Raw genomic sequence first — 13058 nt, 5'->3', positions numbered from 1 at the left:
ACAGGCAGGATTTGGCATAGTAACAGGAATTGGGTGCCATGATGCAGATCATGGGATCTTCCTGTACTGGGGCTGAACACACATCTGGAGTCGGCTGACCGATCCAAGATGGCTGGGCTCTTGATTCTGGCAGTGGTAATAGGTATAATCGTAGGGATGCATCATTGCTGACAATATTGTCTTAGATGGAGGAAGTATGGGAGCCAACATGCAATAAATCAAATAAAAGCCATTTCTGGAAGAAAATAGTCTTGAGAAGAACAAAGTCTTGATTCAGGTATCACACAGTCTCTTGTAATTTTTGATAAAACAAACTCATCTGAGTCATTTATTTGCGTGATCACATGGATCGTTTCACTGGCTGCACAGATGGGAGCAAAGGGTGAGATGGAATCTGTGGGTCCTTTGCAGCCACATCTAGATACTAGTTTATGGATCTTCTCTGTGGTTGGTGAGGCTGAGGTTGGTGACCTAGCTGTCCGCCACTCTCTCCATACCTTGCTTCCTCTTTCAAACTTACTCTCTCCAACTCTAACGTCAATGGTGTTGGAACGCAATAATCCTCATGCTGGCATGCTGCCACCCTGTGTCTTCCTCCACATGACGAACCTTAGCCAATAAGAGCATTAACATAACTATAGAATAATCAACACTTCCTTTCATGGCCTGTAGAGGATGGCATCAACCTACACATACACATATGTTACCTATAGCTCAATAATAAAGGATACAATATAACCAAAGCAATACAAACAATATCAGATGGGGAAGAACAGGACCACATAACACTGTAAATCTCTGTATTCTTTTAATAAAACCCATTTAACCAAAACCATTTAGGAGCCTTGTTTTGACTTTCCCTATGTCAATCCCATTCTCTAAGCATACTGCATGTGTGCAGACAGCAAGTGTGCAATTTTTATTGAAGTTATATACTTTTCTACCCTGGACAGCAAGAGTAACAAATAGAGAAGTCCTGACTCTTAGAAGACACGATATATCACTAGAGGCCAAGATGACCAGACTCACGTATTTTGGCCATGCAATGTGAGCAGAGTCGCTAGAAAAATCTATAATGCTTAGACAGATCAGCAGCAAAAGAAGACTTGGCCAGGGTTCGGTTTCTCAAAATCTTGATGATCAACTGATTGTCCAGTCAGCTGTTTATGCAGCTGGACTGGACATCTGCATCGTTGGTCAGGGTTGGACGTGTAATAGTCAGCTTCATTCCCATTGAAATTAATGGGAGTGCGGCTGCCTATTGCTGCACTTGCAGCTCTGATTACTGATATGGAAGTCTGGCCCACTGGTCATGGTCAGAAGTGTACCTGTTAGGCTCGGGAGCGAGTTCGGAGGCTCGTGTTGTAACCAGATTGGGCAGATAGCATGGTCAAGGAAAGCCAAGGGTCCGTAATGGTAGGTTTCGGTTGCAGTACAAGGGAGGAGGTAGGTAGCATAGTCAGGAATAAGCCGGAGGTTGGTAATGGTAGGTATCTGTAGCGGTATAAGGGAGCAGGCAGGTAGCGTAGTCAGGATTTAGCTGGAGGTTGGTAATAGTAGGTAGCAGCAATCATGTAAGGAGGAGTAGGAGAGCTTGAATAAAGACAGGGAGCACAAAAATCCCAAACTGAGGGAGAGACAGTTTTTATAAGAAGTCCAATCAATATGGGGTGGAGCTAATCAGAGTTGGGTTGCAGGAGCAAGAAACTGGGCAAGGTTAAGCAGGGGAGCTGACTCGCAGGCTGAATAGCTCACCAGGAAGTTCCCAGGTTCAAACCCTGACAGTACCTGAAGGCATCAATCCCATTGATTTCAATAGAAGCTGCCTATTACACTTCTGTAATAGGCAGAAGTCTAGCCCTGTTGCATGACAGCTAGATGGAATCAGCTTATCAATAGTAAAAAGTTGCAGAACCCCATTAACTCTCCCTGAAATATTCTCTGCCAATCTCTTTATTCCCACTGAAGTCTCTCCTTTCGATAGACCCTTTCATAATCAATGACTGCAGCTACTGAAAGATATCTTCCCACAAGTAGATTGTTCTTGCTCCGATGCTAAGAGTATCACTGTCGGTGACTGCTACCTCACTCATACGGATACATACAAAGCATGGCTGTAGGTCTCTCTGCAAAACTGCTGCATCACATCAGCATCAGTACAGGACCTGTCTTTCATATGTATATTTTGTAGCCAATCAGCAAAAGATTATAGTGAAGAAGATCATGTGACCTCTCACTGAAGGTCCTAACAGTGGCACATAGGTGGTACAACAGCAATATATATATATATATATATATATATATACACCCCATGCATTTATTTACTGTCTGCAGCACAAGTGTCATAGGGGTGGTTATGAGAAATTAAATGCCAATATATATATAATTTTTATTCAAAAAGGTTTACCTTTTTTACATGTATAGCTACCTGGATACTATTTAAATTGACTTTTTTAATTACCTGTTAGCAGGGCTTAATTTTGGAGTAGGGCTTATATTTCAAGCATCCTCAAAAAGCCTAAAAAAATCATTTTGCATCCTGAAAAATTCTGGAAAATCATGCTATGTCTTATTTTCAGGGTATGTCTTATTTTCAGGGGAACAAGGTGTGTGCATGTATTGGCATTTAAATTCTTATAACCACCCCTATGACGCTTGTGCTGCAGGCTGTAAATAAATGCATGGTACATGAATTTTCTGTATGTGGACTGACAGGAATTATGCCGGCTAGTGATGTGTAGAATGGCTTTAGAGGTTCTTAAAATTGCTTGCTATGAACATTGTGCAGAGACTGCAGCCATATAGAATAGGCTGTCATTTTAGTAATTGCATCTCAAACAGGATCTGGCAAAAATTAATTCCATACTTGAAAGGAGCAAACCTATTTCCTGTGTCTCCTGAAATTGCACAAATGATTGAGAATCCCAGTGAAGCCTTGCAGATGATCTTTGCTTTTTGAATTTTGAATGCAGTTTGCATTAATCGAAGCTAAAACTAAGGCACGAACGTAATAAAAGTGTGATGTGATTATACTCACTGAGACCCCATATACTGTGTATACTATTAATTTATTCTAATTGCTATGTCAAGGCATAGGTGTAGCTAGGTTGTCCTTCACGTGATAAAAAGATTCAATTTGGCAGCCTACCGCCCCCTCACTAAAGAAAAATCAATGGACCCTTGAAATTTGAATAATAGGCAACGTGATTTTTGTGTCTATGAATAGTTTATTTGTTCCTGTTAGCTTATTGTAAAATATAATGGAAAATAACTTTCATTTCAGAAAAAGTTTGCTTTTGTGGTCTGGACATCGATAATTAAAAATATAAGATTTTGAATTTTGAATGTTTCAAAGACGTACACAGAAAGTTAAGAAATTACGGTAGTTATAATCATGAGCCAAAGTCATTATACAAGGCAGAGTATGCTCACACAGTTCAAAATTAATGAAAATGTCTGGTTCTTTTCCATTGACAATTGTGTACTTGGTCACTTTCACGGACGAGCCCCCAGATGTAGTTGCCTATCATATTCTCATTGGATTGTCCCTGATAGCGATGCTCAAACTGCTGCATATCTTGGTGGAACCTTTCTCCTTGTTCCTTGGAGGATGTTCCCATGTTCTGCTTGAATTTATGTAGATGAGAACCCAGGATATGAACCTTGAGCGACATCCTGCAGCCCATAGCATGGTATTTCTTCACCATCGTTTCCACCAACTCCACATAGCTGTCTGCTTTGTGATTTCCCAAGAACCCCTGAACCGCGGCAACAAAACTGTTCCAAGCTGCTTTCTGTACTTCTGTGAGCATGTCAGGAAATTTCGGACATTCTATGATCCTCTTGACTTGTGGTCCCACAAAGGTCTACCTTTTTCTTAGTCAGCTTCGGGAAGAAGTTTAGTAGATGTCTCACCGCTGTAAATTCTTTATCTAGAGCTGTGACAAACTGTTTCATAAGCCCAAGTTTTATGTGAAGAGGTGGCATCAGATCCATCTTAGGATCTACTAGGGGTTCCCACTTGACGTTGCTTCATCCGATAGTGAAGTCAATATGCTCAGGCCATTCTAATCGATGGTAGCGTTCGGTTTTGGCTCTGCTATCCCAAAAACAAAGCTAGCAAGGAAACTTTGTGAAACTACCCTGAAGACCCATTGGGAAAGCAACCATCTTGAAGTTTCCAATTACCTCCCAACCATACTGATCGTACTTCAGAACTTGCAACAGGAATTTGACACTACAGTATTCCTTGAGATGTGCAGAGTGACTCACTGGAAGGGTTTAATGGAAATAACTAGACATTTTCATTAATTTTCAACTGTGTGGGCATACTCTGCATTGTATAATAACTTTGGCTCCTGATTGTAAGTAATTTCTTTTCTCACTGTGTGTGTCCTTGAAACAATCGAAATTCAAAATCATATATTTTTATTTATCGATGTCCTGACCACAAAAGCAAACTTTTTTGAAATGAAAGGTTTTTTCCATTATATTTTACAACAAGCTAATAGGAACAAACAAACTTTTCTTAGACACAAAAATTGCGGGGTTTTTTTTGTTGCCTAGTGAATCATTCCAAGTAAACACAGCCAACAATCCAACAATGATCAATCATTCATTGTTCATTTAATGGAAGCATGAAAATCATTGAAGAAAAGCTATATCAGCTTTATTTTGTTGAGAGATCGGTGCAATATTGCTGTTGTGCGATTATATCGGGGGGGGGGGGGGTTAGAGAGGGGGGGTGTTGTCCGGTGGCTGTAGGTTAGGAGCAGCAAACAGTTGTTACGGGTCAGAGGCAGGAGGTGACTTAGCACTGCTCTTCTTCTGTGTGATTATGCCAGGCTGTAGGGGTAAAGGTCAGTAGTAGTCAGCAATCGAGTGCTTAAACTTTAGTGCTGTGTTGATTGGGGTTCTTTGCTGTAAGTGAGACCTTGAAACTCTCAGCCTGAGTACGTGATGATGGCAAAATCGATAGAGGAGTTTAAGAGGGGACTAAATGTCTTTTTAGAGACCTACAACATTACAGGTTATAGACATTAAATAACCAGCAGAGCTGTTGATCTCAAATGTCGATCCAGGGATTATTCTGACTGCCATTATGGAGTCGGGAAGTTTTCCCCCAGAATAAGAATAAATTGTCCTCTGTCCACTGAGGGGTGGGGGTGGGTTGCCTTCCTCTGGATCAACAAGGGTGGGGTGTGGAAACAGGCTGAACTGGATGGACATCTTTTTTCAGCCTCACATACTATATTGGAGTGTATGTTCGGAATCCCCCTATTTCTTTTTTAATTGCACCTAGGGCACATGCCCTACCATCCCCTCCTTAGCTATGCTCTTGACTAAGGAGCAAACTTGCATTGGATGTCTTCTTCCTTTATAGACCAGTGTCCAATGTGTCTACCTGGTGCTGGTTGAAGCTCACAATACTGGGGATCATGATAAAGTATGGAAGGCAGTGAACCACCCATGCCCCAAAAACTAATTCCAGAAAAGGGAATCTGTGCTGGATTAAAGGAGCAATTTGACAGAAGCCAAGGATGTGGTTTCTCTGATGGATGTCTCAGTGTAAAACTACTTAGAGGGGTTGTCCAACTAAATGAAGTTATCCACTATTCACAGGCAATGGCGTAGGAAGCTGGGTGCGGCAGGGGCGGCCCGCTCCGAGTGCTATCAGTGATGGGGGTGACAGCTCAGCTGTGGTCCTGCAAACCCCTGTACTCCTCCCCTACTCAACGCAACATCAGCAGCATTCGGCGACCACCGCGAGGAGCCATGCCAAAGAGACCAGAGGAGGAGCGAGGCACAGAGGACCGGGGTCGCCCTGCTGCAGACGGAGGAGAGAGAAGAGGTGAGACTGACAGGAGAGAGACAGCTGAGGGGAGAGATAGGAGAAAAATAGAAATGACAGGATATCTGAGACAGCCGAGGAGAGAGACATGACAGGAAAGAGACTGCAGAGAGAGACATTACAGGAGAGGAACAGCTGAGGAGAGAGACATGACAGGAAAGAGACTGCAGAGAGAAACATGACAGGAGGGAAACAGCTGAGAAATATAACATGAGAGAGACATGACGGGAGAGAGAGGGACAACAGAGGAGAGAGACATGACAGGAAAGAGACTGCAAAGAGAGATAGGAGAAGAAAGAGCCATGACAGGAGTGGCACAGCAGAGAAAGATAGACAGCAGAGGAAAGCAACATGGCAAGGAAGAGACAAAGGAAAGAAACATGGCAGGAGAGAGACTGCAGATTGAGACATAACAGGAAAGAAGCTGCAGAGAAAGACATGACAGGAAAGTGACTGCAGAGAAATATAACTTGAGAGAGACATGACAGTAAGGGCTCCTGTCCACGGGCGTTTTTGCATTGCATTCCCCCCGACGATAATCCAGCTGCAGGGAACGCAGTGAGTGCTTTCTATAGCCCCCCTGTCCACGAGCGGAGAATCATAGCGATTCTCTGCTTGTGGCCGGCAAATTGCAGCATGCTGGGAATTGCCGCAATTCTCCGCGCTCAGCCTATCTGTTAGCTAGGCTCACCGAGGAGAACTGTCAGCTGGCTCCTGCTCCCCGGCGGCGGCGGCTCCCGCGGCGGAGATCCACCACGGGATATTGCAAAGCCCATGGACAGACAGCCTAAGGAGACTGCAGAGAGAGACATGACAAGAAAGAGACATGAGAGGAAAGAGACAGCAGAGGAGAGAACTATGACAAAATAGAGACAGCAGAGGAAAGCAACAAGACAGGGAAGATACGGAGGAAAGAGGACAGGAGAGAGAACAGAGGAAAGAAACATGACGGCTAAGAAACAGGAGAGAGAAGAGAAAGCAAAGGAGAAAGTAGAAAGAGAAACGACAGAGAAGAGAGAGAGACGTGACAGTAAAAGAGACTGCAGAAACAAAAACATGACTTAAGTGAGACAGATTGACAAAAAAGAGGTGACAGGAATGAGAGAAGAGAGAGACATGGTAGAAAGAGACAGCAGAAAAGAGAAACATGACTGGAGTGAGACAGAGAGGATAAAAAGGTTGACATGCCCAGAATAAGAGCAGAGAGACATCAACGAAGAGACAGAGTTTTTCCTTTTTTTTAATAATTTCAAAATTGGGGGGTTAAGGGGCAGGTGACAAAAAAAATATTTCCCCACCGGGTATCACCTGACCTTGCTACACCCCAGTTCACAGGATAGGAGATAACTATCTAATTGGTTGCCTCCCAATATTGGAATCCCCACTGATCACAAGAACAGAGATATAGAAGGCCCCTGAATTAATGGAGTGGCCGTCAAACATGTGCGGCATCACTCCGTTCATTTTAATGGGGCTGCCGGAGATAGTTGAATTCAAGTGTTCGGCTATCTCCAGCAGTCCCACTGAAATAAAAGGAGCACAATCACGCGTGCTCTACCACCACTGAATTAATTGGGGGATCTTCTGGATTCACACTCTTGTGACCGATGGGGGTCTCAGCGGTTGGACACCCATCAATCAACTAGTTATTCCCTATCCTGTAGATAGGGGATGACTTCTTTTAGTAGGGCCACCCCTTTAACTAAAAATAAGTTTATAGTTTAAATATTAAACAAGGTCTTTTATGGATTCTTGGGGGCATAAATCTTGAAAGGATTTACATAAAAGTATCAATAATTAGTTTAACCCCTTAACGACCAAGCTTGGTAAATATATGGCGCTTGGTCTTGAGCTTTAGTCCCGGCCAATAGCAAACAAATAGTGCGAGATTAAAGCCTCTGCTCCTGCAATCAAGCAGGAGCAGATCAGACCTTCAGCTGTCAGAAACAGCCAAGGACCCTGAGGAGAAGGCTTTAGTTGTTTTCAAACGCTTTTGCCTTCTCCTTTTCAGGCTACATAGAGCTCAAATGAGAGATGAGGGAAAGCGGAAGTATTGCTTTCACTATATGACCTGGCAATCAGATGACCACTGAGTATCCTCTGCCATAGGAGAGCTGCAGGGTCTTAGCAAACCGAGTTCAGCTCTGCCAGTGACTATTGTCACTACAGGGGGATGTTTTACCTGTAACTAGGGCTTCTATAGATGCGGCTCCTATGGATGCCCCAGCTACAGGGGAAAAGTGTGAAATAAGAAAAAACAAGACAATGTGAATGACCCCCAGAGGTCTTATATGACATCATGGGGGTCAAAAAATGGTTACAAAAATAGGTGAAAAATAAAAATATATACATAAAAAAGAAAATGACCCATCGCAGACGCTAACCAAAATTGTCGCCATATGCATCTTGTAATCCATGTTTAAATGAGGTCCATAGCCCCTCATTGGTTATACACTTTACATAGCTGTTGGTTGAAGACTCTTTCAGCAGACATTTGCATGCTTGGCCTGGTTGCATGTGTTCTCAGAGAGGAGAATAAGATGTAGTCAGACATATCTAGTAGTGGCCCTTCTTTCTTCTGACATTGCGGGAAAAGTCGGGACATCAGTATGCACATTACATGTTTGGCTTGCCCACCAAAATTGGCAAGGTTACCCATCTTTCATTCAATGCGTATGGCCAACTTAAAGAGGTTTTCCAGGCAGCGCCCGCTATCAGAGCTAGGATACATAATGCTCAGAAAGGGAAGCTGCTGCTCCGACCCCCATGTAGTAGCCAGCACTTGTAATTTCAGGCACAGCTCTCAATGAAATCAATGGGATCTTTGCCATCCACTACACAGGGTTCGGAGCAGCGGTTTCCGTTCTGACCCGACGCATGTTGGCACTTACAGCAGGCTCTGCCTGGAAAACCCCTTTACGTCATTACAGCTTAAGTGCAGGGTCTACAAAAATACCCATAAAGATTAATAACATTTTCTCAAATGCATTGCAATTAGAGATGAGCGAGCATACTCGCTAGGGCAAATTGCTTGAGTTAGTAGTGCCTTATGCGAGTACCTGCCCGCTTGTCTTAAAAGATTTGGGTGCCGGCAGGGTAGAGGATGAGTTGCGGGAGTGAGCAGGGAGGAGCGGGGGGGAGAGAGTGAGAGAGAGATCTCCCCCCCCCCCCCCGTTCCTCCCTGCTCTCCCCCGCCGGCACCCAAATCTTTTGAGACGAGCGTGCAGGTACTCGCAAAAGGCACTACTCGCTCGAGTACTTCGCCTTAGCGAGTATGCTCGCTCATCTCTAATTGCAATACAACTTGGCTCCAGTGCATAATAACTATGGTGGTTGATAAGAAGCCCATGGTCTTCAAACCTTCATACCTTTACCCCTGTTCAAAGTTTTCCATCCGCCATAAAAACTAGCAACAATATGTGAAATGTTGTATCTGTTTAATGAGTCAGGTTCACTTTACATACAGTTGAAGCAGAAAACAATGTAATTGTAAAGCGCCATATGAAGTAGCCAGCTGGCAACGACGGAACGTGTAGCAATTTATACAACCTGGTAGGAAAATGGCATAACCAACCCGAATAAAAACCCTGGTCTCAGAGTGGCTTCTTCGAGTGCGAATTCTTCTGCCCATCTTTAGTGCCATGAAAAATGCGGCAAATTACGACGTGACCGGAGTCACCACAAAACAGCTTTTAGCGACCCGAAAATAAATAAGTCAGCGATAGAAACGATAGGAACGTTCACTTTTTGTGAAAGATGAGCGGTTTTACCATCCCGGCCAGGATCTTGGGTAGTTGTGCAGATATTACTTCAGTCATCATCTCTGGGAATTCCACGCTCAGCGCTCGGGACTGGAGAAAGGTGTTGAGGCAATAGAGATGGAGCTGCTTGACCAGCTGTGTTCGATAAGACAAAGTCATAAGTTAATGCATTGTACAGCACCGCCTGTAAGATGAACTGAACCTTATCAGAAATTGGCCAAGATTAAAAGGATCTGCATTATTTTCAAAAACAGCGCCACTCTTGTCTATGGACTGTGTCTGGTACTGCAGCTCATACCCCAGTGAAGTCAATCAAGGTGAACTGCAGTACTAGAAACAGACAAGAGAGGGGAAAAAATATTACTGGAAAACTCCCTTAATGCAAAGTGGATGATAATGTTGTACCCAAATATGACTTTGTTCTTGTCCTATACAAAATAGATTAACCCTTTCCAATCCACTGTCTGATGTCTTCCTACATTCTGATTGAAGCTTGTACAGCTCCAATGTCAGAAGACGTCCGACTGGGTATTCTTACCGTCAATTGCCACTCTGCTGTCGGAGCCTCTCTGGCCCACACACACTGGTTTTAGCCAGCAGATGGCACCATTGTATAACAAAACCTTTTAGGAAACCCTGAATCCAAAATTGGATTGGAAATGGTTCAAGTGGAAATTCACTTTTAAAGACCTTCACAATTTTACAAGTTCACTTATAAAATAAATTTACATAGAAAGTTACCTTCGTAGATATATTATATCTATAGTATCTTGTACTAATCACGAGTTACAGGGCTGTGTTCACAATGCTGCGGACTTCAGAGCTGAAATCTTGCAGCATTCACTTGTTGCCTAGCTGTCTGAACACAGCGATTGCTCTTGTAATTTGCATTTTTTTTGGCAATCGTAGGCATTCTAGAAGCTTAATAAAAGGTGGAATGTCTGATGACAAACCTGTTGACTGTTTCCAATGGTGACCAGCAGAATTGTGAACACAGCAAAAATGTTAAAACAGGTTGTAACTCAGGATCATTACATTACATGGAAGCAAATTAAATATCTGAAGACTCCACGTTCACAGGAAAGAAAGGCTCTTTTGTACAAGCGGGTGAAATTTTTCTCACCCATCAGCCTGTGTAAACATGTATGTGATCAGGCAACAAGCGAGTAAATGCTACAAAGTTGACCGCATCGTTTATGCTCTTCTGCAGTATATCTACCTCTGAAAATGGGGGATATGCTGATGAGAGATGCATATCATATAGGGACAAACAATTCCATTAAGAATTACTTCCCCCCATACTAGCGATGACCTACCACATGTAAAAGGGAGTTATGAGCCCTGATTGACATACTGTAGTGTGGATTGGCGCTCATTAATGAGCAGCAAATCCCCAACAGAACGAGAGGTAAATTTACAGTATGTCTGCCAATAAGTCCGCTGGAAAAGTGGTGACATGATAAGTACTGTAGATACACAACCACCCAGTACTTGAGGGTTGCCACCTTAGGTCATCAGCTCCACAGTCCTGTATCCAAGACATCATGATTAGAGATGAGCGAGCATACTCGCTAAGGGCAATTACTTGATCGAGCATTGCCCGTAGCGAGTATCTGTCCACTCGTAAGAAAAGATTCGGCGGGCAGGGAGCGGCCGGGGAGAGCGGGGAGGAAAGGAGTAGAGATCTCTCTCCCTCTTCCCCGCCCCCCCGCTCCCCCCTGCTCACTGCCGCAACTCACCTGTCTCCCGAACCTTTTCTTCTGAGCGGGGAGGTACTCGCTAAGGACAATGTTCGATCGAGTAATTGTCCTTAGCAAGTATGCTCGCTCATCTCTAATCATGATGACCGCTAAACAAGACAGGACCAAAAGGTCCAGGAGAAAACTGTCACAGCTTGCTGGCAGTGTTGGATTGGGCTCGAGGTGATGTCATGGCATCTGCCCCGGCCCATGTGATCTGCACACCAGTGCATGCTCAATATCATTTCGGCATTAGAGCAATGCTCCGCTCGTGTGTACATGGATTGGTTGACTGGGAGGCTTGTGTCACAGCCGGCCAATCGGTGTGCATGTATGAATTTATTCTGGCTCCCAAGGTCACTAATTATACTTCTAGTTGGAACATGCTTCTGGTCTAGTCAGCTGCTCCTGTCCTGTTCCACTCTCAGATAAGTCTATTTGGTGTTAAGGATATTTGGGGTGTTGGAACATTTTTCTCCTGACCAATTGCTATTTCTGCATCAATACTTCATCTTGTTCATTGATTGCTTGTTTAACATCCCCCTCTACTCTTCCTAACAGAATGGTATTTAAGAAGGAGAAATGCAAGGTCCTACATCTGGCAAGAAAAATGAAAAAAGCACATACAGAATGGGAGGAATTGGGCTAAGCAGCAGCACATGTGAAAAAGACTTGGGTATACTAATAGATCACAGACTGAACATGTGTCAACAGTGTGATGCTGCAGCAAAAAAAGCAAACACAATTCTGGGATGTATTAAGAGAAGCATAGAGTCTAGATCCCATGAGGTAATTATCCCCCTCTACTCTTCTTTAGTCAGACCTCATCTGGAATACTGTGTCCAGTTCTGGGCACCCCACTTTAAAAAAGACATCCACAAACTGGAACAAGTTCAGAGAAGAGCTACCAGGATGGTGAGCGGTCTGCAAATCATGTCCTGTGAGGAACGGTTAAAGGATCTGGGAATGTTTAGCTTGCAAAATAAAGGCTGAGTGGAGACCTAATAGCTGTCTACAAATATCTGAAGGGCTGTCACAGTGCAGAGGGTTCAGCCCTATTTTCATCTGCACAAGGAAAGACTAGAAGCAATGGGATGAAACTGAAAGGGAGGAGACACAGATTAGATATTAGACAGTGAGGGTGATCAATGAGTGGAACAGGTTACCACAGGAGGTGGTGAGTTCTCCTTCAATGGAAGTGTTCAAACAAAGGTTGGACAAATATCTGTCTGGGATGATTTAGTGATCCTGCACTGAGCAGGGGGTTGGATCCGATGACCCTGGAGGTCCCTTCCAACTCTACCATTCTAAGAACATCTTTGCTGTGTATATTGTTATTTATTGTAGCAAACATTACACCTTTTTCCATCTTGGCATTCAGGGTTGCCCCAGGTTCCTGACATGTGGCCACCCTTATCAGGTTGAGTGCTCTGCTTTTAGGTAGGATCTCATTACATTAGCAGCACTTTTGGTTTTGTTATAAATATCTTGCATTCGCCCTGTTAGTATATTTTGTGTATCTCTGTCCTTTTAGTAAAACAAATTACGTCCAATCCGCGCAAGGTGTTTTGCATCCAACTTGGGCGTAACAAAGACAGCCTCAATTGCAGATGACTTTAAAGCCAATCACTAGGGTCTATTACTTATGGGATGATCACTAATAACCTATTGGATCTTACCGAAATGTCCTGTATACAACAAAGATTG

At 43.6% G+C, this 13058-nt stretch overlaps 1 protein-coding gene across 1 annotated transcript in view; it reads right to left on the bottom strand.

Annotated features, from left to right (window-relative positions):
• Window positions 1–9271: 9271 nt before the first annotated feature.
• Window positions 9272–13058, bottom strand: part of PGR (progesterone receptor) — a 77566-nt gene continuing 73779 nt past the window's right edge. The window contains exon 8 of the mRNA XM_066586570.1: window positions 9272–9747. Within this exon, the coding sequence (XP_066442667.1) occupies window positions 9592–9747 (156 nt within the window). The 3' untranslated portion in view covers window positions 9272–9591. The remainder of the gene's footprint in view (window positions 9748–13058) is intronic.

This window comes from Eleutherodactylus coqui, chromosome 1 (genome assembly GCF_035609145.1).
Source record: "Eleutherodactylus coqui strain aEleCoq1 chromosome 1, aEleCoq1.hap1, whole genome shotgun sequence".
Classification (NCBI taxonomy): domain Eukaryota; kingdom Metazoa; phylum Chordata; class Amphibia; order Anura; family Eleutherodactylidae; genus Eleutherodactylus; species Eleutherodactylus coqui.
Note: the sequence above shows the minus strand (reverse complement) of the source record. Positions and strands in the feature narration are given on the sequence as shown.